The sequence below is a fragment of the Pteropus medius genome, unplaced genomic scaffold (genome assembly GCF_902729225.1).
Source record: "Pteropus medius unplaced genomic scaffold, Ma_sr-lr_union100, whole genome shotgun sequence".
Lineage (NCBI taxonomy): Eukaryota > Metazoa > Chordata > Mammalia > Chiroptera > Pteropodidae > Pteropus > Pteropus medius.
In genome coordinates this window covers 197,792-220,871 of record NW_024341893.1, presented here as the reverse complement: position 1 = coordinate 220,871, position 23,080 = coordinate 197,792, and the positions used below count along the sequence as shown (strand labels likewise).

Below are 23,080 nucleotides of genomic sequence, written 5' to 3'. Positions count from 1 at the left end.
TCTGGAACTGAACCTGCAGTATCTCTGAGGTATGCCTGTGTGTGTAATAAGGTGACATGTTAAAAAGAAAAAATAAACCAGTGAAGGGGGGCAGGGAGTGGAGGGAAGATTGTGAGATTAAATAGGATGGTCAGAAAAATAGATAGATAGATAGATAGATAGATAGATAGATAGATAGATAGATAGATAAAGATGGCCAGGGAAGGCCTCACTGATGAGGTGACATTTGAACAAAGACCTGAAGGAAGTGAGGGAGGGAGGTATTGGAAATATCTGAGGGAAGAGTATTCCAGGCGGAAGGAAGAAACAGCGCAAAAGTCCTGTGGTGGAAGATATCTCAGAGAATAGTAGAGGCCAGTGAGCAGAGTGAGTGAAGGGAAAAGACGGAGGAGACAAGGTCTAGGAGGTAATAGGAGCCAGAGTATGTAGAATACAGTGAATCACGGTGAGGACTGTGGCTTTTACTCTGAGTGGGATGGGAACCCTGGAGTGTTCTGAGCAGAGAAGGGTCATGATCTGATTCAGAAAAAACACTTCTGGCTCCTCCTCCAACATCCCAGCCTCAGAAGCAAGTTCTATCATCCAGTGGGAACCAAAAGTCCAGACTTTGGGTTAGATTGGCCTGAGTTCAAATCTACACAGCTTAGATATGTGATCTTGACTCACTGTTCTGCCTTTCTGTGTTTCTCTTTTCCTGATGGTGTAGTGGGGATGATGATGATCCCTACCTCACAAGACTTGGGGTATAAAGTGTTAAGTACAGTGCCTGACACAAAGCAAATGTACAAATGTACATGTTTTGTTGTAAATAAATAAAAATTCCCATAACAGCGCCGTCAGGAAATTATCCTCGTTATCCCCCTTTTACAGATGAGTAAACTGAAGCTCAGAGGAGGCAAGTCTGTTGGGAAACAGCAACCTGCGGAAGCGAGTGTTAGAGCCAAGATTTGGCAAAGTATCTTAGCTTCAGTTAAGGCCCTGACTTTATCCTTCCTCTAACCTTCCTTTGACTTTACACAAATTCTTTCAGCGCTCTGGGCCTCAATTTGCCCGTTGGTGAAGTGCTTGGCTCTTGAGGCATTGAGCACACATTTTTTGAAACAATCAAATAATACTATGTATTCTCATTTTACAGGCGGCAAAACTGAGCCAGGGCTGAGGTAGGAACGTAAGTCAATCCTCAAGGTAACACAGCCAGGAAGTGGCAAAGGCGGGTCTTGAACCCACATCTCTGGGATTGAGTCTTTGAAACTCAGTCCTGAAAAGAGAGCGCGCTGAAGAAGGAGCGCGCTGCTAGACTCCTCATCGAGCGTTATAGGGTGTAGGGAGGTTGGATGAGTCGCAGGGGTTTAAAAAGGGGCCCCGCTGGCCCGCAACCAGGACCCCAGACGTCTCAGCACCTGGACGATCATCCGGCGCTGGGAAGCCCGCAGTTCCACGGCGGGGGGGCGTGGCCAGGCGAGATCCGGCCCCCTTTGCGTCACGTCCTGTGGGGCGGGGTTTCGGGGCTTTCCCCGGGAGGGGGGAGTATCGGTTAACCCCTGCGTGGCCCGAAGGGCTGGAGCTCTGTGGGCCGGAACCGGGAGTCGGGGTTCCCTAACCACACCCCTCACGGGATTTAAAGGGGCAGGAGGGCTGGGTCAGGCCGAAGCCCCAACCAAGGGAGCTGGCATGAGGCGCTGCCCGTGCCGGGGGAGCCTGAACGAGGCCGAAGCCGGGGCGCTGCCGGGGGCGGCCCGCATGGGGCTGGAGGCGCCGCGAGGGGGGCGGCGGCGGCAGCCGGGGCAGCAGCGACCTGGGCCCGGCGCAGGGGGCCCGGGGGGGCTGCCGGAGCGGGGCGGGCCCCGGCCCAGGACCAAGGTGTCCTGTCTCCACACCGAGCGAGAGAGGTCTGGCTTCGGGCCTGAGCCGGGGACAGACGGACAGGCTGAGCATGAAGCAGCTGGCCTCGGAGTGGAGACGGAGCGGCCCAGCCAAAAGACGGAGCCAGAGAGGTCCAGCCTCCGGACACATCCAGAAAGGCGCAGCCACTGGTCAGAGCTGGAGACAGCCGGTCCCTGGACGGAGACTGGGACAGATGGATTTTCGGCTGATCCACGCAGGTCCGACCTCCAGTCTCAGCCAGAGAGTGCCAGCCTCTGGACGCAGCCCGGCGTTGATGGACACTGGACAGAGCTAGAAATACATGGGTCACGGACCCAAACAGAGAAGGCCAAGCTCTGGGCTAATAACCTCTGGACCCACCAGAAGAGGTCCGGCCTCCGGACTCAGTCAGAGGGGGCCTGTCCCTCAATAGAGCCAAATGCTGATGGCTCCTGGAAGAAATTGTACATTGATGGCTCCAGGACACAACAGTATACTGAAGGCCCTGGGAGAAAGCCTCAAACTGGTGGCTCCTGGACACAGCCTGGCACTGATGGTGCACAGACACAAGCCACTCATGGACCCCAGACAGAGCCTGGGATAGACTGCCTTTTGGGGAAGCCCAGCCAAGATGGCCCATTAGCGGAATCAGAACTTGGGGAGTTGGTGACTCACCTGTACTCTCACCTGGAGTTTAGCCCCCTGACCCCTGTGCCCTGCCTCATCATCACTCCTGAAACCCCAGAGCCTGAGGCTCAACCAGTAGGACTCCCCTCCCGGGCTGAGGTGGGCAGTGGCGGCTTTTCCTCTGCCTCCTCTTTCGACGAGTCTGAGGATGACGTGGTTGCCGGGGGTGGAGGTGCCAGCGACCCTGAGGACAGGTCTGGGGTGAGTGGGACCCATCCTGTCCTTAAGCCACATCCCCCCAACCCCTTCTCCCCCTGCCTTTGCTTTGAGAAGTTCTCTAGCACCTACCAGCAGTTCATCTCCAGGCACCTCTTCCATCTGCTGACCTTCCTCCCTATCGCAGCTGGGTTACTCACTCACTCCGGGCACCCTCCTAATCCTTTCTCCCTCACTCGCTGCCTCCAGTCCTGGAGTCTAAAAGGGATGACTGACTACTGGCTGACTTCATGCCACCCAGGACCCCCTGAAATGGCGTGATCGTGTGAGTCTGTGGGTGTAGACACACATTTTTACAGCAAGGGTCTATGGCTTCTCTCGGATCTTCTGGAGAGTGTATCTGTGACCCCAAAATGTGAAGAGCAGTTATATAGAGGGACAGAAAAAGTATACTTTCTACCCCAAATTTCTTAGTCTGGGGCCTGTGGCTGCCTTAAGGGGTCATGAACCTTCACCACCCTTAGCCCAATCACTTCTGTAGAGAGTGAGCCCCAGCTCTTTTCAGATTCACAAAGGGCTGTGTGCACCCAAAATGCGAAGGGACCCCCAGCCTAGCCAGGTACCCTCCCGTCTCCCCATTGTCCTCCAGCTCCCCAGAGGGCCCCCAGCAGGCTTGTTTACATCCTCCACCCTCACCCCCGGCTTGGGTGCGGCTCTCCCCTGGTTCTCCCCTGGTGAATCAGGAGGGCCGGCAGGGCAGGTTCAGAAGGGAGGGTCATTGCAGAGGCAAGTGTGAGAGCCTGGCGTGGGCCCTTGCACTGTTCGGGACTCTAGCTGGAGTCCGCCCTGAGCCCCCCTCATCCCACATGCCTCCCTTAGAAACATGCTCACACATGTGGCCACAGGTGTGAGAGACAGACCTGCCTCAGCCTGCCTGTGCCAGAGCAAGGCAGCGACCCACAGGCCATCTGCCATTGCCGTTCCCTCTGCCTATTTTCTCATCTCCTTGGCATCTCAAAACAGCTGAGCTTGAAGTGAGTGAAGGGAACATAGCAGCCCAGCCCTGTGCTAAGCTCCTCGCTCGTATTAACTCATTTAATTCTCACAACAGCCCTGGGAGTTAGAGATTATTATCATCCCATTTTGTAGATGGGAAAACTGAGGCACAGAGAGGTCAAGACACTTGTCCATGGTCAACAGCTTGGAAGACGCAGAGCTGAGATTCAAACTGGATACCGGGCACTTTTCTAAGTACTTTATATGTGTTCACTCTTTGAACCCTTATAGCAGCACTGTGAGATTGGGATGGTTATTATCTCCATTTTACAGATGAGGGAACTGAGTCTAGAGAATGGAGGTCGCTTGCTTAGGACTGTCTAAGTCCGGTGGGAGCCAGGATGCTAACTCAGTTCTGACTGAGTTTAAGACCCAGTCATCTTAACCCCTGCTGTGTGTGGATTTGTCCCTAAGGGTACTTTCCTCCCAGGCTCCCTGTCTCCAGTTTTTCCTCATCCCTCTGGAAGCCTCCTCCGTGGCCCACCTCTGATCAACTTTGGAACTTTCTCTGCTCCAGCGCCTTCCATGGCTCCCCAGGGCCTTTCCGATAGCGATCAGGAGTTCAACGCTATGTTCAGAGCTTCCTGTCTCCAGGCTCCTTCCCACGTTCAGCTTCCCTTCTCCCCCTCCCCTATTCTCTTGCTGTCACAAAGCCGAAGTACACACTGTTCCTCGAGCACCCTGCCGCCGTCCTGCCTCCACTCATTGCTCAAGCTGTTCCCACTGCCCAGAACACCCTCGCTTCCTTCTCGCTTCCTTCTCGCTTTATTTGGAAATCCCATCTGACCTTAAAGGCCCAGCGACTTTCTTTCTTTCCTTCCCACTTCCTTCCTTCCTTCTCACATCCATCCTGTCTTCCTTATCAGAAAACAAACAGTCCCTGAGCCCCTGCTATGTGTCTGGCCCCATTTGGCTTTGCTGGGGACACAACAGTGACCGAGGCACTGCCCTCATGATGCTCCTAGGCCAGTGGAGGAAACGGACCCATCACCGGGCTTTGACAGCTCCGAGTGGTCAGAGCTGGGATGGGGGAAGCCCAGGGGGTTGTGGGAGTCCAGAGGAGGTGACTGGCCAGACCTGGGTGTTGGAGAGGGCTTTCTGGAGGAGGGGGCATGTGACTTGAGACCACCGTGAAACCAATCCACATTTACTGTCAAATCTAAAAAAAACAGAGAAGATACTGAATCTGCTTATGATAGAAAACGAGAAAAGACAGTTTCAGCCAATCTTCTATCCACACGGTGTTTTTGGATCACTTATTATGTGCCAAGCCATGGGCTAGAACACAGTCATAACCATGGCAACCACAGTCCCTGCCCTCTGAGCTTGTAGTCTAGCAGGGGTGTAGTGGGTGAGCCCAGGAGAGCGGGTCAGAACAGAGGCACAACCAGACGTAGAACTGTGCTGTGTGATATGGGCAAGCGACCTCACCCCCTGAGCCTCTGTTTCTTCCTCTGTAGCAGAGTCAACAGTCTTCCTGGGGTTGTGTTTTTAGGATTAAGTAGGTTATGGCACATTGCGTCTTTGTCATTATGCCTGGAATGTTCCAGGTGCTTAGTAAACAGGAACCTTATTAATCACCTCCTCTCCACTCAGGCAGCTGGAGAGGGGGAGAGAACAGCTCTTCCTGAATCCTGCAGTCCAACACCCTGACCCTGCTTGACCTTCCCACCTCAGTTAGATGTCTGCTAGGTGGCTGGACTCTGAAGGGGTAGAAGAGAATGTGGCTTTGACCCCAGGGTGGTGGGAGCAGGGTGTGGGGGATGGGACGAGCCACACAGCTTCTTTCTCTGGAGATGCCCCATTCTCCCAATACCTGCTAAAGACCTGCTGTGTGCTTGGAGCAGTGTGTGTGTGTATTGTGTGTGTGTGTGTGTGTGTGTGTGTGTGTGTGTGTTCATGTGCTGCACACATATGCATTTGAATCAGATACTGAGTCTCAAGAAGCTCTTGGTCGAGTCCGCATGATACAACTAAATCCTCGTTTTCGCTTCTCTGGTTTTCTGTTGCGGTCTCTGTTTTTCTCTACGTCCATCTTTTTCATTCTTTGCCATTACTTTGTATCTGTGTCTCCCTTTTTGTCTTTCCACATTTCTTTCGTTCTTTCTCTTCTAGTAATGCATATCTATCTCTATAATAGTCAGAGTAGGTCAGGATTTGCTGTAGGAACAAACAACCCCCAAAACTTAATGACTTGGAAGAACAAAGGATACTTTTGTTTGTAATTCACAATGACCGAGGTCTGCGGCATGAGGGGGCCGAGGAAGTCTCCGTTTCTCTTTTTACCCCTTTCTACACGAAGAAAAAGAACATGGAGAGTCACACATTGACTTAAAGGCTTCCACCCAAAAGCGATACTTCTGCTCATATTTCATTGGCCAAAGCAAGTCAGTAACCTAAGTTCAAGAGGGCAGGGACATGCCTGCAAGGCGGGGACTGGAGCTATTTGGTGAGCAGCTCTCAGGCTGCTGCAGTCTGTCTTTGTCCATGTCTGTCTGTCTCTGTCGTCACTTCGTCATCTGTCTAGGTTTCTTCTCTCTCTGTGATTTGGCCCCCATCCATCAACTCCTGCCTCTGTCATTTCCCCTGGAAGGTCTGACTTGGTTTTGGGACAGAGACGAAGCTACTAGGTTTTTGGTGTGTATATGTAGGGGCGGGGGGGATTGCTTGTTACTGCGACAAAACCTGGCATATCTTTACTCGTTCAGGAAGAGACACAGATTTAAAGGAAGTGATGACAGGGAGAAATGGACAGAGACCCTTCCCCAACTTTATGGAGGCCTTTGCGGGGGTCTTTTGATTTCCGGGGTATCTGGGCTCGGCTCACCCCAGCGAGCTCAGGAGCAGTGATCTCAGGAAGCGTTCTGGCTGGAAAGGCCCCAAGTCCACCTTTCTTCCTCTCACGGCAGCACCCCTCATCCCCTTCCCTCCCTGGCCTCAGCCCTGACCCTGCCGTGCTCTGCCCCACACAGAACAAACCGTGGAAGAAGCCGAAGACGTCTCTGAAGTATTCACCCTTTGCGGGCTCCTACCCTTGGGTCCAGCTGTCCGGACACGCTGGTGAGAGCAGGGGGCGGGGGCGGTGGGGGGCGAGACAGGGCTGCGCAGAGGCGCCTGGGCTGGGGAAGGAAAGCCACAGAGCTACTCTCTGTAGTTTAGTTTTCCCATCCATGAAATGGGCTTGGTGGCGGTCCCCACCTCATGGGGCCTGGCCATTCATACATCAGGGTGGAGGGCTGTTCCCCGTTATCCCGGTGTTGGGGGGTAAATCCTCAGTCCTGGGGACAGATGGGCCTGGGATGAAATCCTAGTTCTGCTTTTTATTTGTGAATGACCCTGGGCAAGTTTCTTTCCCTCGCTGGGCCTCAGTTCCCTCAGTTCCTATTACGTGGAAGCAATCGTACCTTTTTTGCAGGGTTAACTGAAGGGTTAAAATCAAAAATGCATATCGAGACTGAGACACAGGCCCCTCACGAATGGAAGTCATCATTCCATGTCTTTGCTCTGTGTTCAGATCTTAGGAGGCCCTGGTAAACAAAAGCTATCACAGTTTTTTCCTGGCACAGAGCACAATGTCTCTAGCACATAGAAGTACAATGCCTAACATGTAGCATTTTTTTGTAAAGGGCTCGATAATAAATACCTTAGGTTTTTTGGGCTCTACAGTCTCTGTCACAAGTATTCAACTCTGCTGTGGCAGCACAAAAGCAGCCATAGATAATACGTAAACATGTGAGCCTGTCTGTTCCAATAAAACTTTACTTACAAAACGGCAGCGAGCTGAACTAGACAAACCATGCCCACTAGCAAAGGGAGACAGGAAGTGAACTCATCTGCCTTGTTCAACCTTAGATCCGAGTCAGAGAAAAGGCAGGATCCCCCTGAAACTGTAAACAGAGATGGTCTATGCATCCTAGTCACTATTGCTGAGTTAAAACAAAAAACAAAGTACCTTAAAACTTTGTGGTGGTTTACAAAAGAAAAGTTAAGGAATAAAACAACCATTTTATTATTCTCATAGGTTTTGGGTTAGGAATTCGGACAGAGTGTGGCAGGGATGGCTTGTCGCTGCTCTGCTCAGCTAGGACAACTTAAAGGCTGTAAGCTGGAAACTTTTGGAGGGTTAACCACCCACGTGACTGGCGATCGATGTTGACTGTTGGCTGTGTCTCAGCTCGGGCTGCCGGCTGGACAGCCTAGATGTGGCATCTCCATGTAGCTGCTTGGGCTTCCTCATAATATGGTGGCTTCGAATAGCCAGATTTCTTACATGGCAGCTCAGGACTGCCAAGTGTCTATGCCAACAACGTGGAAGCTGCATGCATCTCCTTTTATGACCTTGACTCTGAGATTATATAGTGTTGCTTCTGCCATAAGCCTCTCAGATTAAAGGGGAGAAGAATGAGAGTCCAGTTCTTGCTGGGGAATGGTTAATACGTGAGACAGGAGTTATTATTGCAGCCATCTTTGGAAAATATAATCTGAAAACACAGTCTACGTCAATAAGAACTTGAAATTTTAATCTATACTATCTGCATGGTCCAAGAAGTGCTAGATTTGTAAATTAACTTAAATAGGCCCCAGTTGTTAGCACTCTGGGACTCCAGGCAGAAAGAAACAAATGCACGTCTGCTCTGAAGAGTCAGGTTCTCAAGTGAGATCTCACAAAAATTCCCACAGCTGATCATGTGCTCACAATCCGAAATTACAAAACAAATAAGGATGCAATCTGGTGTGAAGAAGACCTTGTTTAAACAAAGAACAGAAATAAGCCCTTCCTGTGCCACCCCTGGCCAAGATTTTGAGAGTTGCGGGGAGGGAGAGAAGGCATTGCAGAAGGGTCGGGCAAAAATGACGGTGGCCAGGATCTGATGCATACAGGACATGAGGGGATTCTCTTGCTGATACAATTCCTGACCCTCTCGTTGACTGTGCTGCTCATAGGGAACTTCCAGGCGGGAGAGGATGGTCGGATTCTAAAGCGTTTCTGTCAGTGTGAACAGCGCAGCCTGGAACAGCTGATGAATGACCCCCTGCGGCCTTTTGTGCCAACCTACTATGGTGTGGTCCAGCGGGGTGGCCAGGCCTTCAATCAGATGGAAGATCTCCTGGCGGACTTCGAGGGTCCCTCCATCATGGACTGCAAGATGGGCAGCAGGTGGGGCCGGGGATAGCCATGAGGCAGAGGTGGAAGGTCGGGGGCGGGCATGCCTGATGACAGTGCCAGGTCGACCTGCGAAGCGATTGTCCATTCCCACCAGCACTACATGAGAGCTCCAGTTGTTCTGTTTTCTCAACACTAGATATTACCCGTTTTATTCATTTTAACCATTCTGGTGAGCATCTCATTATGGTTTTAATTTCTGTTTCTCTGATGACCAAAGACGACGAACGTTGATTGGCCACTTGGAAATCCTCTTTTGAAAAGTGCCTGTTTGAATATTTTGCCCATTTCTCTATTAGGCTGTCTGTCTTTTTCTTTTTGATGTGTAATTCCTTCTATATTCTGGATATGGGTCCTTTGTTGGAAATACACAAACACACACACACATCTCCAACTCTCCCGTTTCACTCTCTTAATAGTGTTTTTTGATAAACAGAGTACTTTTAATTTTGTCCAGTTTGTCAGTTTTTTTCATTATGATCAGTAGCTCTGTGTTTAAGAAATGCTTACTCCAAGATCATGAAGCTCTCCTGTTTTCTCGTAGAAGATGTATAAGTTTTAACTTTTACATTTAGATCTGCAATCCACCTAGAACTAACTTTCTATATGGTGTGAGGTAGGGATTGAGGTGTTTCCCCGTGCCCACCCCGCCACGTGGATATCCTATTGACCCAGCACCATTTCTTGAAAGGGCTTCACTTTACTCACTGAATTGTAGTGCTTTCTTTGTCATAAATTGGGTGAATGTACTTGTGTGTCTGTTTGTGGACTCTGTTCTGGTCCACGGATGTATTTGTCTATTCTTGTGCCACGCTGTAATTTTATATCATGACTTGCTGTCATGGATGTAAGTCCTCCAGCTTCGTTCTTCATAATTTCCTCTGTGTCCCAGGACTTACCTAGAGGAGGAGCTGGTGAAGGCTCGAGAACGGCCCCGGCCCCGGAAGGACATGTATGAAAAGATGGTGGCTGTGGACCCTGGGGCCCCCACCCCTGAGGAACATGCCCAGGGTGCGGTCACCAAGCCCCGCTACATGCAGTGGAGGGAGACCGTGAGCTCTACCTCCACCCTGGGCTTCCGGATTGAGGGCATCAAGGTGAGGGCCGGGAGCTGCTAGCCTGTCGTGAAAGGGCGGGGAACTAGATCTAGGCAGGGCTTTTTGGAACTAGATGGATGTCAGGGAGAGCTGGAAATGAGCAAGATCTGGAGATGCCTGAGCATCTTTTCATTCCATCTTCTTCTCCCTTCCCGTGGCCCTGCCCTAGTCTGACCCCGACTTCTCTTGCCCCAGCCTCCTCTGATCCATCCTCCAACACAGCAGCTAGAGTGATCCTTTATCCCCCTTATGGAAAAAGACTTTCTTCTCTCTCTCTCTCTTTCCCTCCCTCCCTCCCTCTCTCTCTCCCTTCCTTCCAGCTATAATAGCTCTTTGTGGATATGCTGCAGTCCCCTATCGATGGCCATCTGAGTTGTTTCCATTTTTTTAAATTTATTTTTTATTTTTTATTATTATTTTTGGTGACATTGGTTAACAAAATCCAGTAAGTTTCAGGTGTACGATTTAACAATAAGGCATTTTGTGTTCCCTCTCATAGTTAGATTTCTTTCTGTCACCACATATTTGACCCCTGTTTCCATTTTTTTGCCACGATAAACAATGCCTCAGTGGATCACTTTGTACCTAAGACATTTTGCTAGTGCGAAGGTTTAGCTGTAGACTAGATTCCCAGAAGCTGAACTACTGGGTCAAAGATGAAATGCATGGGGAATATTGCTAGAGATTGCCAAATTCCTTCTGTAGGTATTGCACGTTTGTGTATCCCACCGGTGATGTATGAGAGTACCTGTTCCCCTGTGGCCTCGCCGGAGCCATCTTTCTAAGTTGCAGATCCAGCTATGTCTTTCTCCTATTCAAAACTCTTCCGTGGCTCCCTAGGACCTTAATGAGAAGTTCCCTGGCCTAGTGGGCTCTCCAGGGTCGAGCCTCACCTCTCACTCCTCCCTCCCTCCTTGTCTACTTTTAGGCCTCAGTGAAGCACTTCATCTCCTTGAAAAGGTCCTGCTCTCCTGCCACAGGGCCTCTGCACATTCTGTTCCCTGTGCCAGGACTGCTCTTCCCCCTGCTGTTGCCCTGCTTGGATAACAATGCCCAACCCATTTCCAATTAGAAAAAAAATAGTCTAGCTCACTGCCAGCGTTAATTTAATTTTACATAGACACGCTCTTTGAGGCTGAAGCAAATCTGGTTCTCACTGTGAAAATGAAATATAAAAACTGTTCTTGGAATTATTTCTAAATAGAACTTGTCTCTAATCCTAATGTAACTGAAATGTATGCATAACTCGAATTCATCAAACGAATCTTCGAGAACGATGTTACCATCACGCGTAGGAATGCTACATTTTCTAGGATTTGACATTTTCAGCGATCGAGAATTACAATATTTTGTAACCGGAAATACCACTACTAAAAACAGAATGCACTAAATAGGATGATGTCATTTGTTTCCAAAGACTATAAAATACACCAGAGTGATGCGAAAATAATAATAAAAGTGAGATATTTTGTGGCACACTTTGGAGGTGAGGTTAGGTCTGTAATCCGTGAGATACCTCAGAGTAAACGCTGTAGTTGCGAGTGCCACTGGTGAGTATTCTCGGGGCAAATGGGAAGTGGGTTAAATTCCATTTCCTCCAGGAAGCCCTCCCTACTAGATCGGACCCTCTCTTTACCTCCTCATAGTTCTCTATACTTCTTTGTTATTCTTATCTCCTTTTGTGATGTTCTCATTTAATATTTGCTTCTTTCATCTGACGGTGTCTGTCTTTTTACCTCCATGTTACCAGTGCCCACATGGCACCTGGCACAGCATGGCAGTAGGACTCAGGTGGCTTCTCTGTGCCCTTCCCAGACATAAAAAAAAAACAAAAAACCGCTAGTCTCATTCATTGAGTGCTTTCTTACTATGTGCCAGGCACTGCGCTGTGCATCCTACATACCCAATCTCCTCTAATCCTTACATCAGCTTTAGTAAATTTCCATTTTCCAGATGACGAAAGTGAGGTTGAGACAGGTGAAGGGACTTACTTAAAGCCACCCAGCTAGGAAGGCACAGAGTCACAATTCAAAGCCAGATTTACCCTCCTCCGAAGCCCACTTGGCTAGACTGGCTCAACCAGGGGGTTCAAGGTTAGATTTGGAGGGACCGGCTGCTCAGGAATATGACTTGAGGCTGGATTGATCTGGGCTGGGGAGGTGGGCTGGCTTCTGCCGAACAGCAAGTGAGCACAGAGGCAGGGAGGTGGCTCCAGGAGGGCCTGAGGCTCCTTGGTGTTGGGCATGGGAAGGAAGAGTTATGACACTGTGCCTTCACCCTTTACCCTGCAGAAAGCCGATGGGACCTGTAACACCAACTTTAAGAAGACACAGGAGCTGGAGCAGGTGACAAAGGTGTTGGAGGACTTCATGGACGGGAACCGTGGAATCCTGGTGAGCGGGATAGCAATGTCCCAAATGTAGCAGCTTAGCACCACTGCTGTCATTGTTCCCAAGTCACTGGTCTTTTGCTTAGGGCCGAGGTTGGCAGATTCTGGCTGGTGTTGCTCACTATCCTTGATCGGCTGGGGCTTAGCCAGGGCCGGCTGATTTAGGATGGCCCTGCTCACGTGTCTGGTGGTCTTGACCACTTGTCTCTCATGATCCAGCAGGGTGGCCTGGCTTGTTCTCATGGTGGCCAAGAGAACAAGTGAAAATGCAAGGCCTCCTGATGGCTGGGCCACCATCATTCCTCCCATGTTCTGTTGGCCTGAGCAAGTCATAGGACCAAGCCTAGGTTAAAGGGAAACAGATTCTACCCCTTGGTGGGAGAAGTGCTAGGAATTGTGGGTATTCATGTAATCTACTAACAGCACTCTTGTCTGGGCCACCCCGATGCATCCAACCCTTCCTCCCATTTTCCTCATGGCTCCCCTATCTCATCCTGGCTGGGCCTGCCCTCTCCTTTGGGGGGCTGGGGCAAGGTCAGAACTCAAGGCGGGAAAGGACCCACAAAGTCCCTATGCAAACCAAGAAATCCTCCTTCTCACACACAGAGAAAGTACGTGGCACGCCTGGAAGAACTCCGCGAGGCTCTGGAGAACTCCCCCTTCTTCAGGACCCACGAGGTGTGAGCCCCAGCCGCCATGGGAGTAGAGGCCCTGTGTGTGGGGGGGCTGTTGGGGTCCATGTGGCACTGAGGAGAAGCAGCCAACAGAGTTACAGGCTAAAGCTACTAAAAGGAGACCTCAGGTGTTGGGGTGTGCGTTTTTAGGGTAGGCGGCACAGGGGATTTCAAGGAAGTTGGAGAGTTAGGGGCATAGACTCAAGCCAGGTGGCCTGGGATGAAGGCTGGCTCTGCTGTGTGACCTCTCGGGCCTTGGTTTTCTCCTAACTGGGGAAGAACACTAGTCCCTTCCTTACAGGGCCACTGAGGTGTGACACGAGCACCCGTCGAGTGCCACTTGGAGCACAGGAGCGTGTTTAACTCCTAGCTCTTATAAGTACTTTGCAATCATAATTATTTATAATTATTGTCATTTGCATTCCTCAGTGGCTCTCTCCCTTCCCCTCTCTCCCCCTTCCACAGCCTGTGTCTCTGTGGAAATAGTCACCTCTCTGGGGCTGTCTCAGAAAGTCTGAGAAGTGACCAGCACTGCGTGTACCCTCTCCTCCCTGCCTTTGTCCAGGCTCTTCCACCTCCCCCTCAAGCCCCTCTGACCTCCTTCTCCTGCTATCACTGCTGGAAGAGCCCCAATCTGGGAGTCAGGCCAGCCCAGGTTCAAACCTCAGCTCTGCAGGCCTGTCTGCTGACCTGACCCTCAGGATGGGGCGACGGTGGACCTGTCTCCTGGGTGTGGGGAAGGTTAAGTGGATTCATACTGAGGAAGCGTGGCCCATAGTCAACCCTCAGTACGTGCCGCTGTTACTGTCATGTTTCTTATCATCAAACGTCACCCTCATTGTCCTTGTCACTGCCTTTGAGCTTTACACACAAGTCACAAAGAGAAGGCCTGGGGACTCCATCTCTTCTGTCTTCATGTTTGGTTTCACCTGTATGGTGACTTAATATTTTGAAAAATGAGTCGGCAACATTTAAAACGTGAGACTTCACACCAAATTCGAGATTTCGTTTTCCTTGGCGTGTGGGAGACCTGGCAGCACCGGGCCACTCACCATGTGCCGGCAGCTGTCCAGAGCAGGGCAGTGTCTGCCTCTTCCCACGGGCGCCCGCTCACCTGCCCCGGCCTCTGGGTTCTCTGGGGGCAGTGGGAGTTTGAAAACTGACTAGAAGGGAGGGATATGCAAACCTAGAGTTAGATGAAGGCAAGGAAACTAGTGTTTCTAACTAGAAAAACAGGATCAGCATCTCTGAGGGCTGCATGCCAAGCCCCGCAGGCAGCTGATGAGTTTGTGGATCATGGAATGCTGCCAGCGACCCCCGGAGGTGAGGCCGTGACCATCATCCCCATTCTACAGATGCGTAAACTGCGGCCTGGAGAAAGGAAGCCACTTGTCTGGGGGTCACTAGCAGCAGTTCTCTGGGGCTGCATAGCTGCTGCGCCTTCCCACGGGACTTCCTTAGTCCCCGCTGGGCTCTCTTGACCCATTCAGTGGGTCCTGCCGGCATTTGAGTTTGTACTTCAGCTTGAAAGAGGAGACTGGTTGACATCTATTGTGCATTTGCTCTACCGGCAGCTGTTCTAAGTGCTTTGTATAGAGTCATTTGTACATATAATATGCACAGCAACCTTTGAGGTAAATGGCACCATTATTCCATTATCTCGACTGAATATGAGGAAGTAGAGGCACAGAAAGGTTAAGTCACCTGCCCAAAGCCACACAGCCAGTAAGGAGCAGAGCCAGGATTTGAACCCAGGCAGCCTGGCCCCAGAGTCCATGCTGTCATCCACCCTGCTCCGATGACCTGGGAGAGGGCACCTTGGCTGATGTCTGCTCCGCTCTAGAACCTCCCGTCTCTCTCCCTGCAGGTGGTGGGCAGCTCCCTCCTCTTTGTCCACGACCACACCGGCTTGGCCAAGGTCTGGATGATTGACTTCGGCAAGACAGTGGCCCTGCCTGACCACCAGACACTCAGCCACCGGCTTCCCTGGGCCGAGGGCAACCGTGAGGACGGCTACCTCTGGGGTCTGGACAACATGATCCACCTCCTTCAGGGTCTGGCCCAGGCGTGACCCACTGGCCCACTGCCAGCTTTATTTATTGGGTGATGCCTGTCTGGCTGGAGGAGCCCCGAGGTGTGTGGGGACCCGAAGTCAGCCACAGAGGCGCTGGCCTCCGGGACAGGAGAGGCTGTGCTGTATGCCATGCAAGACCACTGTGGAAGGGCTGAGGGGCTTTGGGGACTAGGTAGTGCCCAGGCCTTGCATGATACAGGGGTTGTAAAGACTGCAGAGGGGACGTGACGTGTCTGGGTCTCACCGTAAGTCAGAACTACACTGGGCCCTCCACCCAGCCAGGACGATTCCTGAGGGGCTGCTGGAGGCCACAATGAACCTTGCACCCTGAAAGAACAGCAGGCCTCACACCAGGCCTGTCACCATGTGAATGACTAATCACTGCCTCCCTGTCAGCCCCCTTGGGCTGTGAGTTGGCTTCTGAGACCGGGGACTATTCAGCTTCATCTGTGGTGCCCTGAGGACCAGGCCTCATCTGTGAACAACTAACAGGAGTTGCTTGTCGGCCTGGGAGGGTTGTGGCCCCATCTCTTCATCTGGGGCCATTCAAGTGCTGAGAGGCTCTGAGAAGGGTGACACCAAAGGACTGGCCTGAGAGCTGATGCTGCTGGGTGGGGCCCAGTTCACTCTGTCCTGCCCTCCCCTGCCCATGGCAATTCCTCTGACCCCACTGCATACCAAAACCGCAGCCACATCCCGTGCCAGCACTGTGACCAGCACAACCTCATTCCTTGGGCACCACTTCAGCCTTGGGACTTCCCCCCTCGCCCTTTTAAGTCTCCTTCCTCTTGGTGGATGGAGGTGGCAAGAAGGGCTTTCGGTTTTAGGGAAGCAGGCTTGGGAATTGGTGCTGCCTTCCCTGGGTGGCTCCCATCCCACCCTGGGCCCCTGCCATGAACTGGGGCCAGAGGCGCAGGGTGGGTGGGGTTGCTGGCTGAGACCCCAGGCTTGTAGCCTGGTCCAAACCAAAGACCCCAGAACCCTGAGGTGAGCGATGCATCTTGTCCCCGTTCTGGGTTCCTGGCCCACGAGGCTGGGCTGATGACAACCACCTCCAAGCCAAAGCTCTAACATCTTCCAGGGAACACTCCTCTACTGACAAGGGGGACAGGTAGTTAGATGGGGCGGTGCTGGGAAACAGGAGGCAACACCGCTTCACTGCCTCCCCCCGACTCCCCAATAAACAGACGTTCAAAGCCAACATTGTGGAATTGTTTTTCTGCATCTGGGGCTTGTGGGTTTGAAACTCATAATCTGAGCATTAGCTTGGGGTGGAGACGCAGGCTCAGAGTTCACTGAGCTGCTGCTTGTGCTTGGCTGTGCTGGACGAGGCAGGGGATACGGTGGTGACCAAGACAGCGCCAAGCCCTGCCCTCAGGGGTTCCAGGACAGTGCACCAGAGTGCTGACCAGTGTCAGAGCTGGGAGGGGGTTGGCACAGGTGGAGGGCTCAAGTCCAGGATGGATTCCCCACTTCTGATTAGAAACACTTGGTTCATAGTCTCTCTAAACCTCTTTGCTGGGCACTGGAGACATAACAGCGACCCAGTCTGTTCCTCCCTTCAGATATCTCTAAATCTGTTACCTGGGTAGGTACTAGATGCTTGGTTTGAATCCTGGCCCCGCTGCTTGCCAAGCCATGTGACCTTATGCCAGTGACTGCAGTCCTCCAAGCCTCGTCTCTCCATCTATAAAATGGGGATCTAGTACCTTCCTCACAGGGTTGGAAGATTTGATAACTTGGGCAAAGAGGTTGGCACATTTACCTGCTCTTGGATATACTTCCTGTTTTCAAACAGAACAGAGGTGGGTGGTGGGGCCTTGTCCTGGTCAACAGAAGCTTCCCTGAGGAAGTGGTGTGGAGCCAAACTGGTGTAGGGTTTGAGAATGAGTCACCCAAGATAGGCCTCTGTGGCATGTGGATTATGAGCTAAAGGCGACCAAGATTCTGTGGGCTCCTTGGAAACCTCTCACTCTCCCTTAACTACCTAGAAGAATTTCCATAAGATTATCGGAGCTAACCTTTTTTGACCTATCCGTAGGGCAGGGCAAACTTCTAACTTCGGCTCTTACCTTCCTCGGTCTGAAGCCCCAAGGTGACCCACAGCACAGAATAGCATATATGCCTCATTTTCCCTGTCTTGGAACCTCTCGAGAGGTCTCTCTTGTGTATGTGGGTTTCCATGTGTATGTATGAAATCTGGCTATTTTCTCCCATTACTGTCTCACGTAGATGTATTAGTCCAGCCAGAACCTTACAGGGAAAGTTTCTTCCTCTCCCATGATGGAGCAGTTACCCTTAGCACAGGGCTGCAGTGAGGTGCACCAGAGACCCGAAAGGTAGGCCGGCTGGTGGCAGAAAGCGTGAGAACAGCCTGGGATGAGGAGAGGTGAGCTGTGGCTGGGAGTTTAGTCCCTATCCTGTGAACAAAGAGCTGCTAGAAGCTTCTCTGGAGGGTTGCTTTTTTTCCCTCCCTCGGCCCTGGCCCCAAGTCAACAGACACTGAGGGGCAGCAGGGGGCCCACTGAGGAGGCTCTTGCAGATGTCGAGAGATGACGATGGTTTAGAAGAGGGTGGTCACCAGTGAGGAATGGATGGATATGACATTCAGGTGGCGCAGACGGGACATGGGGTCTGAGCTGTTGTTATCAGTCTCCCCTGGGACAAGGAGCTCATCTGTCAGGCTTCTGGCTCGGACACCAGCCTCTACAATAGGTGCTCAATGCTAAGGGGATGGGCTTGGGGGTGGCGGTAGGATGCCCAGGCTTGAGACTGGATGGACTGGGGGTGCCCTGCATGCAGGGTCTCAGGCTGGAGGTCCTCAAGAGATCCAGCCCAAACCCTCGGGCTGTCGCATAAAGGGAGAAGCTGGAGTCTGGGCCCTGTCGCTCTGGCTCAGGGCCGCAGCACACTAGTGGCTAGGGTCCCGTGGTCTGAGAAGCAGGGCCTGGCCACAGAGGCCAGCCCGCACTCCGCCAGCAGGAACCACGTATTCTCGGCCATCGGCGGCCCGTGAGGGTGAGAAGTCCGTCAGCTGCATGTTGCTATCCCGGACCTGGTCGTAGTCCCACAGCTGGCAGTGCCAACTCTTGCCCTGCTTGCAGAGAAGGTAGACAGCTCCTGGTAAGTCTTCCTCTGGCAGGGATGGTGGCTGGCAGGGCATGCCAGGCATGGGGTGGAACAGGCCTGACAGCTCGGGGTCCTCAGCATAGCCAGGGCTTGGCACACCCTGTACACCCAGCAGGACCCCTGTGAGGAGGGAGGGAGGCTGTGAGTGGGAGCTGAGCCCTGACGAGGTGCTGGAGCTCACTGAGCACCTTCCCCCCACAGCCCTCCTGGGTAGGCAGCCTTCAGCTCCATGTTATAGAGGTCAGCGGGGGCCAATGGATACAGTTGGGCTGGGATTTGAAGTCAGGCTGTCTGGCTCCAGAGCTGCAGGCATTTTGAGTCCTGCTTCCTACAGCCTGTCAGCACAGGGAGGTGGAGAAGAGACATGAAACATAGCAAACATTGTCACCCAGTCGTCTCCAGCTGGCCAGGAGGGGGATGCTCAGAGTGGAGGCTTCAAGGTCAAAGCGATGAGGGGGCTACACAGAGTCTTGATCTAGGCCACCTGATGCGCACAAATCTGTCCTTCTTCTAGGCAGGCGGAATGACGACAATGCCAGTCACAGCTAACACGGAGTCAGGCTACGTGCCAGGCATCGCTGTTAGAAGACTTTTTTGTGCTTTGCTTCTGAGGTGGGTACTACTGTCACCTCGATTTACAGATAGGCACATGGAAGCCTAGAGTCAGAGGCTGGAAGTGGCAGGACCGGGAGTGGAGTCCAGACTGTTTGATTAAAAAAGTCCGCACTCCGAGCTTCTTGGCGGAAACCCCGAGTGGCAGACACTGAGGCAGTTGCCGCCTGCCCAGCCCTTGCCAAGTACCTTGTGGGGAAAGGGATAACCCAGCCCTGCTCTCTTCCTTGAGGGTACTGGACAGGTGCCAGTACCAGGGTGAGAATGTGAGGAGTGGTGATGGGGGTCGTGGAGATCCAGGGTGAGGACCCAGGGATGCAAGAGCGGGGGAAACCCACCTGTGCTCACTGCCCAGTGGGCCTTGTGGCCCTTCCTTTGACATGGCTCGTGGTTGAAGTCTTCATCATATCTGGTGCTGGGGTTAAGGCCAAAGCTGCGGTATGGCCCCGGGGCCCACCCATCTCCACCTGGCCCTATTCCCTTCCTAACGTAGGATACGGGATGAGCAAGGGATGTCCAGCGACAAGGTGCTGCAGCACTCGGTCTCTGTTGGGACTGCCCAGGCCACCGCAGAGCAGCTCTGCCTGGCATCCCAGTGCCTCCTGGGCCAGCCTGCCCATGTCAGCCACTGTAGGGACAGAGCAGACACAGAATGAACGATTGCTGTGTGCCTGGCACTATGACAAGGGCTTGCTGGGATCAATGCCTCTGTACCTCACTCTGACACCAGTACCTCTTTGGTGAGCCCCACAGAGGGTAAGCTGCTTGTCCAGGGCCATACAGCAGGATGTGGCAGAGCCAGGCTGGGAACTCAGGCAGCCTGGCTCCAGAGTCTACCTGTTGTACTCTGCTCTACCGGGTGGGAAGGGAATGGAACGAGGTCCCCCCACATACCTGGCAGTGTCCCACCCAGCTTGTGACCCTTCTGCACCCAACTCACCAGAGAACATCTCTCCCTGGGCCGTGTAGCCTCTCTCCATGGCCATCTGCACGAGTCTCTGCAGGGGGGTGCCACTGGGGGGCGCCAGGAGAGTGCCTGCCATCCACAGGGCCACCAGCCCGCACCTGTGGGGGAAAGAACAAGCCCAGCCTCTCAACCTGTAAGTAACATTTTACTGGGGCCCCTCTGCCCTGGACACTGAGGTGTGGGGAACTGCTTGGCTGCCCTGTGGAGCTTCCCTCCCCTCTCCCAGGCCAGGTAGGGAGACCTGACTCTGCTTCATCGGTGAGTGGAGGGCCAAGGCCTGAGCCCAGGGCTGGAGGGCTGCAAGTGGGGTGGAAGGGTAGGAGGAGATGTCACCTGGGCTTCCAGAAGGAGTAGGTGCCAAAGTGGAGTTAGAGATGACGGACCACGTTCATTTGTCCAACTCTGTTTACTCACGTACCCAGGACCGGGACTGGTAATCGCCCCTCCACTTCCCTCCCCTTTTGGTCCTCTCCAGGCTGCCTGGGATGAGATGAACCAACTCCTCCCACCCTCCCGGGTCAATCCTCATGAAGCACAGCAAAGGCAAGGGTTTGGGTGCGCGGCCAGCAAACAGTTGGGGTTCTGGATCAGGGCACATACTGAGGGCCTTCTTGGATGAGGGAGGGCAGGTCGGCACAAAAGAGGATCCACTGCAAGTCACTTCTGAAACTGAATCAGAACCACACTTGAGTCACTTGGGAATCAGCTCTTAGAGTCCCCCACTGAGGTTTGGCTGGGAGTTGGGGTGCCAAGGGATGGTGAAGGAGAGGAACACAGGTCTGGCCGTCCTGAGGCAAGAGGGCAGCTCCTGGCGTGGTCACTTCATGCCTGCTGAGGACTTCCACTCCCCAGCCTCAGTTTCCTCATCTGCTCAGAGGGAATGACCCTTCCACCAGCTGCTCCCCACTCCTCCTCTTGGAAATTGAAGGGGTAAAAACCAGATGTGCAAAAGCTTCGCAAATTAGGAGCCAGAGTGCCTTATTTAAGAACATTTCTTGAAAGAGTGTCTCTATACCTGAACTCTGAATTTTCTCTTTTAAGCCTAATTCTCGGGCTGTTATATAAGGTGAATGTCCCTTAACTCAGTCTTGAGTAAAACCCGGTAACACACTCCAGGCCTAGAAATCACCTTGATAAAGAGCCCTTGTATGCCTGCCCAGCTCCATCCACGGGGAAGCCATTCAAGACAGTTTTGGCAATTTCAATTCATTCCTCCCCTGTCCAGGACACAGGACGGGTAGAGAGAAGCACTTATATTTCTATTCCAAGGCCAGTGAAAGGGCAAGGCTGGTGTGTGTGTGGGGGCTACTCTCCTGATGAAAGGAGATGCCATCACAGCATCCTGGTTAAAAGCATTGAGCCCCGTGGCCAGAGTTGAAATTGTGTTCTCCTCTACTAACCACTGTGGCTAAGTGACTTCACTTCTATGAGCCTCAGTTTCCTCATCTGGAATATGAGATGACAGCTCCTACCTCACAGAGTTGCTGAGAATTAAATAAGTACTTAAAAACACTTAGAACAGTGCTGGCCATATGCTAGGCATGCAATAACAAGTGTTTTCATTTGCATTAAATTTGTCTCACTATGGCTGAGGCATTTTGGGTAGATTATCATCAACTTCCTAGAAAGCTGAAAGTTTCTTATCAGTCTGGGCTAGCCATTTCTTCTCTTACCCTTAGCCCGCAATCCTTAAACTGGGTCCCGAGAGCCCCGGCCGGGTCTAGCCTCTTCCCCTCGCTCCCTGAGCTAAGCCTTCCCATGGCTACCTGGTGCCCTCAGGACAGTCACCTTCCTTCACATGCCCTCCCTGCCCGCCCCGGCTCATGAAACCCAGTATTTGCCACTTCCTCTCTCCCACTAAACATTTACAGAGCCTTAGAAAGAACCTATCTTCACTTCACTGTGGGTCTCTGCACAAGCTGCTTACTCTCACCCCATAGCAGCACCCCGGGGTCCTCCTCTCCAGGCAGGCCCCACTAACTCCCAGCCTGTGGCGGGCACGCCCTCTGGCCACTCTGGGTTTTAAGTCTGGTGGAGGAAATAGGAAACCCCAAGAAAAGATGGCAGAACCGATCTGGGGACAGGTTATTGGGAGAGACTCTAGGTGGGTGAGGTAGAGCAGGAACACCCTACCGGTGCTTGTGCAGTTTCAGGAGCCTCCTGACGTCCTCTCTGCTCCTGGGGACTGGGCAGGCCTTCTCCAAGGCCTCCTTCAGAAGGTGGCTCTTCTCCAGGCCAAAGACATGAGGGGGAGCAACCCCTGTGGCAGGGGGTGGGGGTGGCAGCGGGGGTGGGGAACAGGGGCCTGAGTGAGTGGAGGGAGAGGGTGGAAAGGCTAAGTTGGGGAGATGTGGGGGTAGGAGAGAAGTTGGAATGACGGGGGCCTGGGAGGCAAGGGTTCTTGGAAGGATTGGGGTCTCTAGGGGAGAACAGGGAGAAATCATTTTGGAGCCTATGGCATGGGACGAAGAATGGAGGAGAGAAAGATCCTCCAAAACGGGTTGGTCTCAGGGACGGAGATTCTGAAGGTTTCAGTGTTGTTCTGATATCGGGGGACTGAGCAGTAGGACTGAAAGAACCAGGGCTAAAATTTGGAACCACGGGAGCAGGGATAGGGGCTGACTCCAACCGGGAGGTTAACGGAACAGGGGTCCTTTAACCCAGAACCAGTTGCGTTGCAAAGTTTAAGGAGATTTAGGAGTTAATTTATTATCCGGGGCTAGATTTACAAACTTGGGAGTCAATTTTGGGATATGAAGGCTCAGACCTGGGGTGAGGATCCTAAAAGGTGGGTTTTAAGAGGTCCAGGTCTAAAGACTAGGTAAGGAATTAGGCTCGGTCCCTCAAAATCCAGGCCCGAGTTCGGAACCTTCGAGCTGACCTTTGAATGTGAGGTCAAGAAGTCACAAAGACCCTTGGCTGGGAAAATGTCCTAGTTGTGAAGAAGGTCCTGGAATCAGAGCGCAACAGGAAGTCTGTAGGTAAGGGAAAGCTCGGACATCGGAGGCCACCGGTAGGCGCGACTCCGCTGGAACAGAACAGGAACGAAGTCACGGTGTACCCGGCCTCCCCTTCCCGCAAAATGGCGACTACAACACACACCCTTTCCCATGTCACGCGGCCAGACTACCACGCGGGCCCGCCCCTTCGGTGATCACGTGACAAAACGCAAGGCAGTCGGGAGAGAGATGGGGCTTCTAATGAACTGCCTC

At 52.6% G+C, this 23,080-nt stretch overlaps 2 protein-coding genes across 5 annotated transcripts; one reads left to right on the top strand and one right to left on the bottom strand.

The window, feature by feature from the left end:
* The first annotated feature begins 1,514 nt into the window (after window positions 1-1,514).
* ITPKC (inositol-trisphosphate 3-kinase C) lies at window positions 1,515-16,361 on the top strand. The gene is made up of 7 exons (XM_039853473.1): window positions 1,515-2,751; window positions 6,735-6,822; window positions 8,707-8,920; window positions 9,819-10,023; window positions 12,315-12,416; window positions 13,019-13,090; window positions 14,954-16,361. Exons 1-7 carry the CDS (start codon window positions 1,672-1,674, stop codon window positions 15,155-15,157), a joined length of 1,965 nt encoding a protein of 654 aa, XP_039709407.1. The 5' UTR covers window positions 1,515-1,671; the 3' UTR covers window positions 15,158-16,361.
* On the bottom strand, window positions 16,362-23,042 carry ACTMAP (actin maturation protease). Of its 4 annotated transcripts, none has more exons than XM_039853655.1 (6): window positions 22,750-23,042; window positions 20,469-20,537; window positions 19,842-19,966; window positions 19,400-19,529; window positions 19,240-19,310; window positions 16,362-18,409 (listed from the first exon to the last, which is right to left on the bottom strand). In XM_039853655.1, the coding sequence occupies exons 3-6, from the start codon at window positions 19,942-19,944 to the stop codon at window positions 18,072-18,074; spliced, it is 642 nt and encodes a 213-aa protein (XP_039709589.1). In that variant the 5' UTR covers window positions 19,945-19,966; window positions 20,469-20,537; window positions 22,750-23,042; the 3' UTR covers window positions 16,362-18,071. The 4 variants fall into 4 exon arrangements, with proteins under 4 accessions (XP_039709589.1, XP_039709595.1, XP_039709580.1 ...); XM_039853646.1 differs by having other exon boundaries at window positions 16,364-18,409; window positions 22,002-23,042; XM_039853661.1 differs by lacking the exon at window positions 20,469-20,537.
* Between the last annotated feature and the right edge of the window lie 38 nt (window positions 23,043-23,080).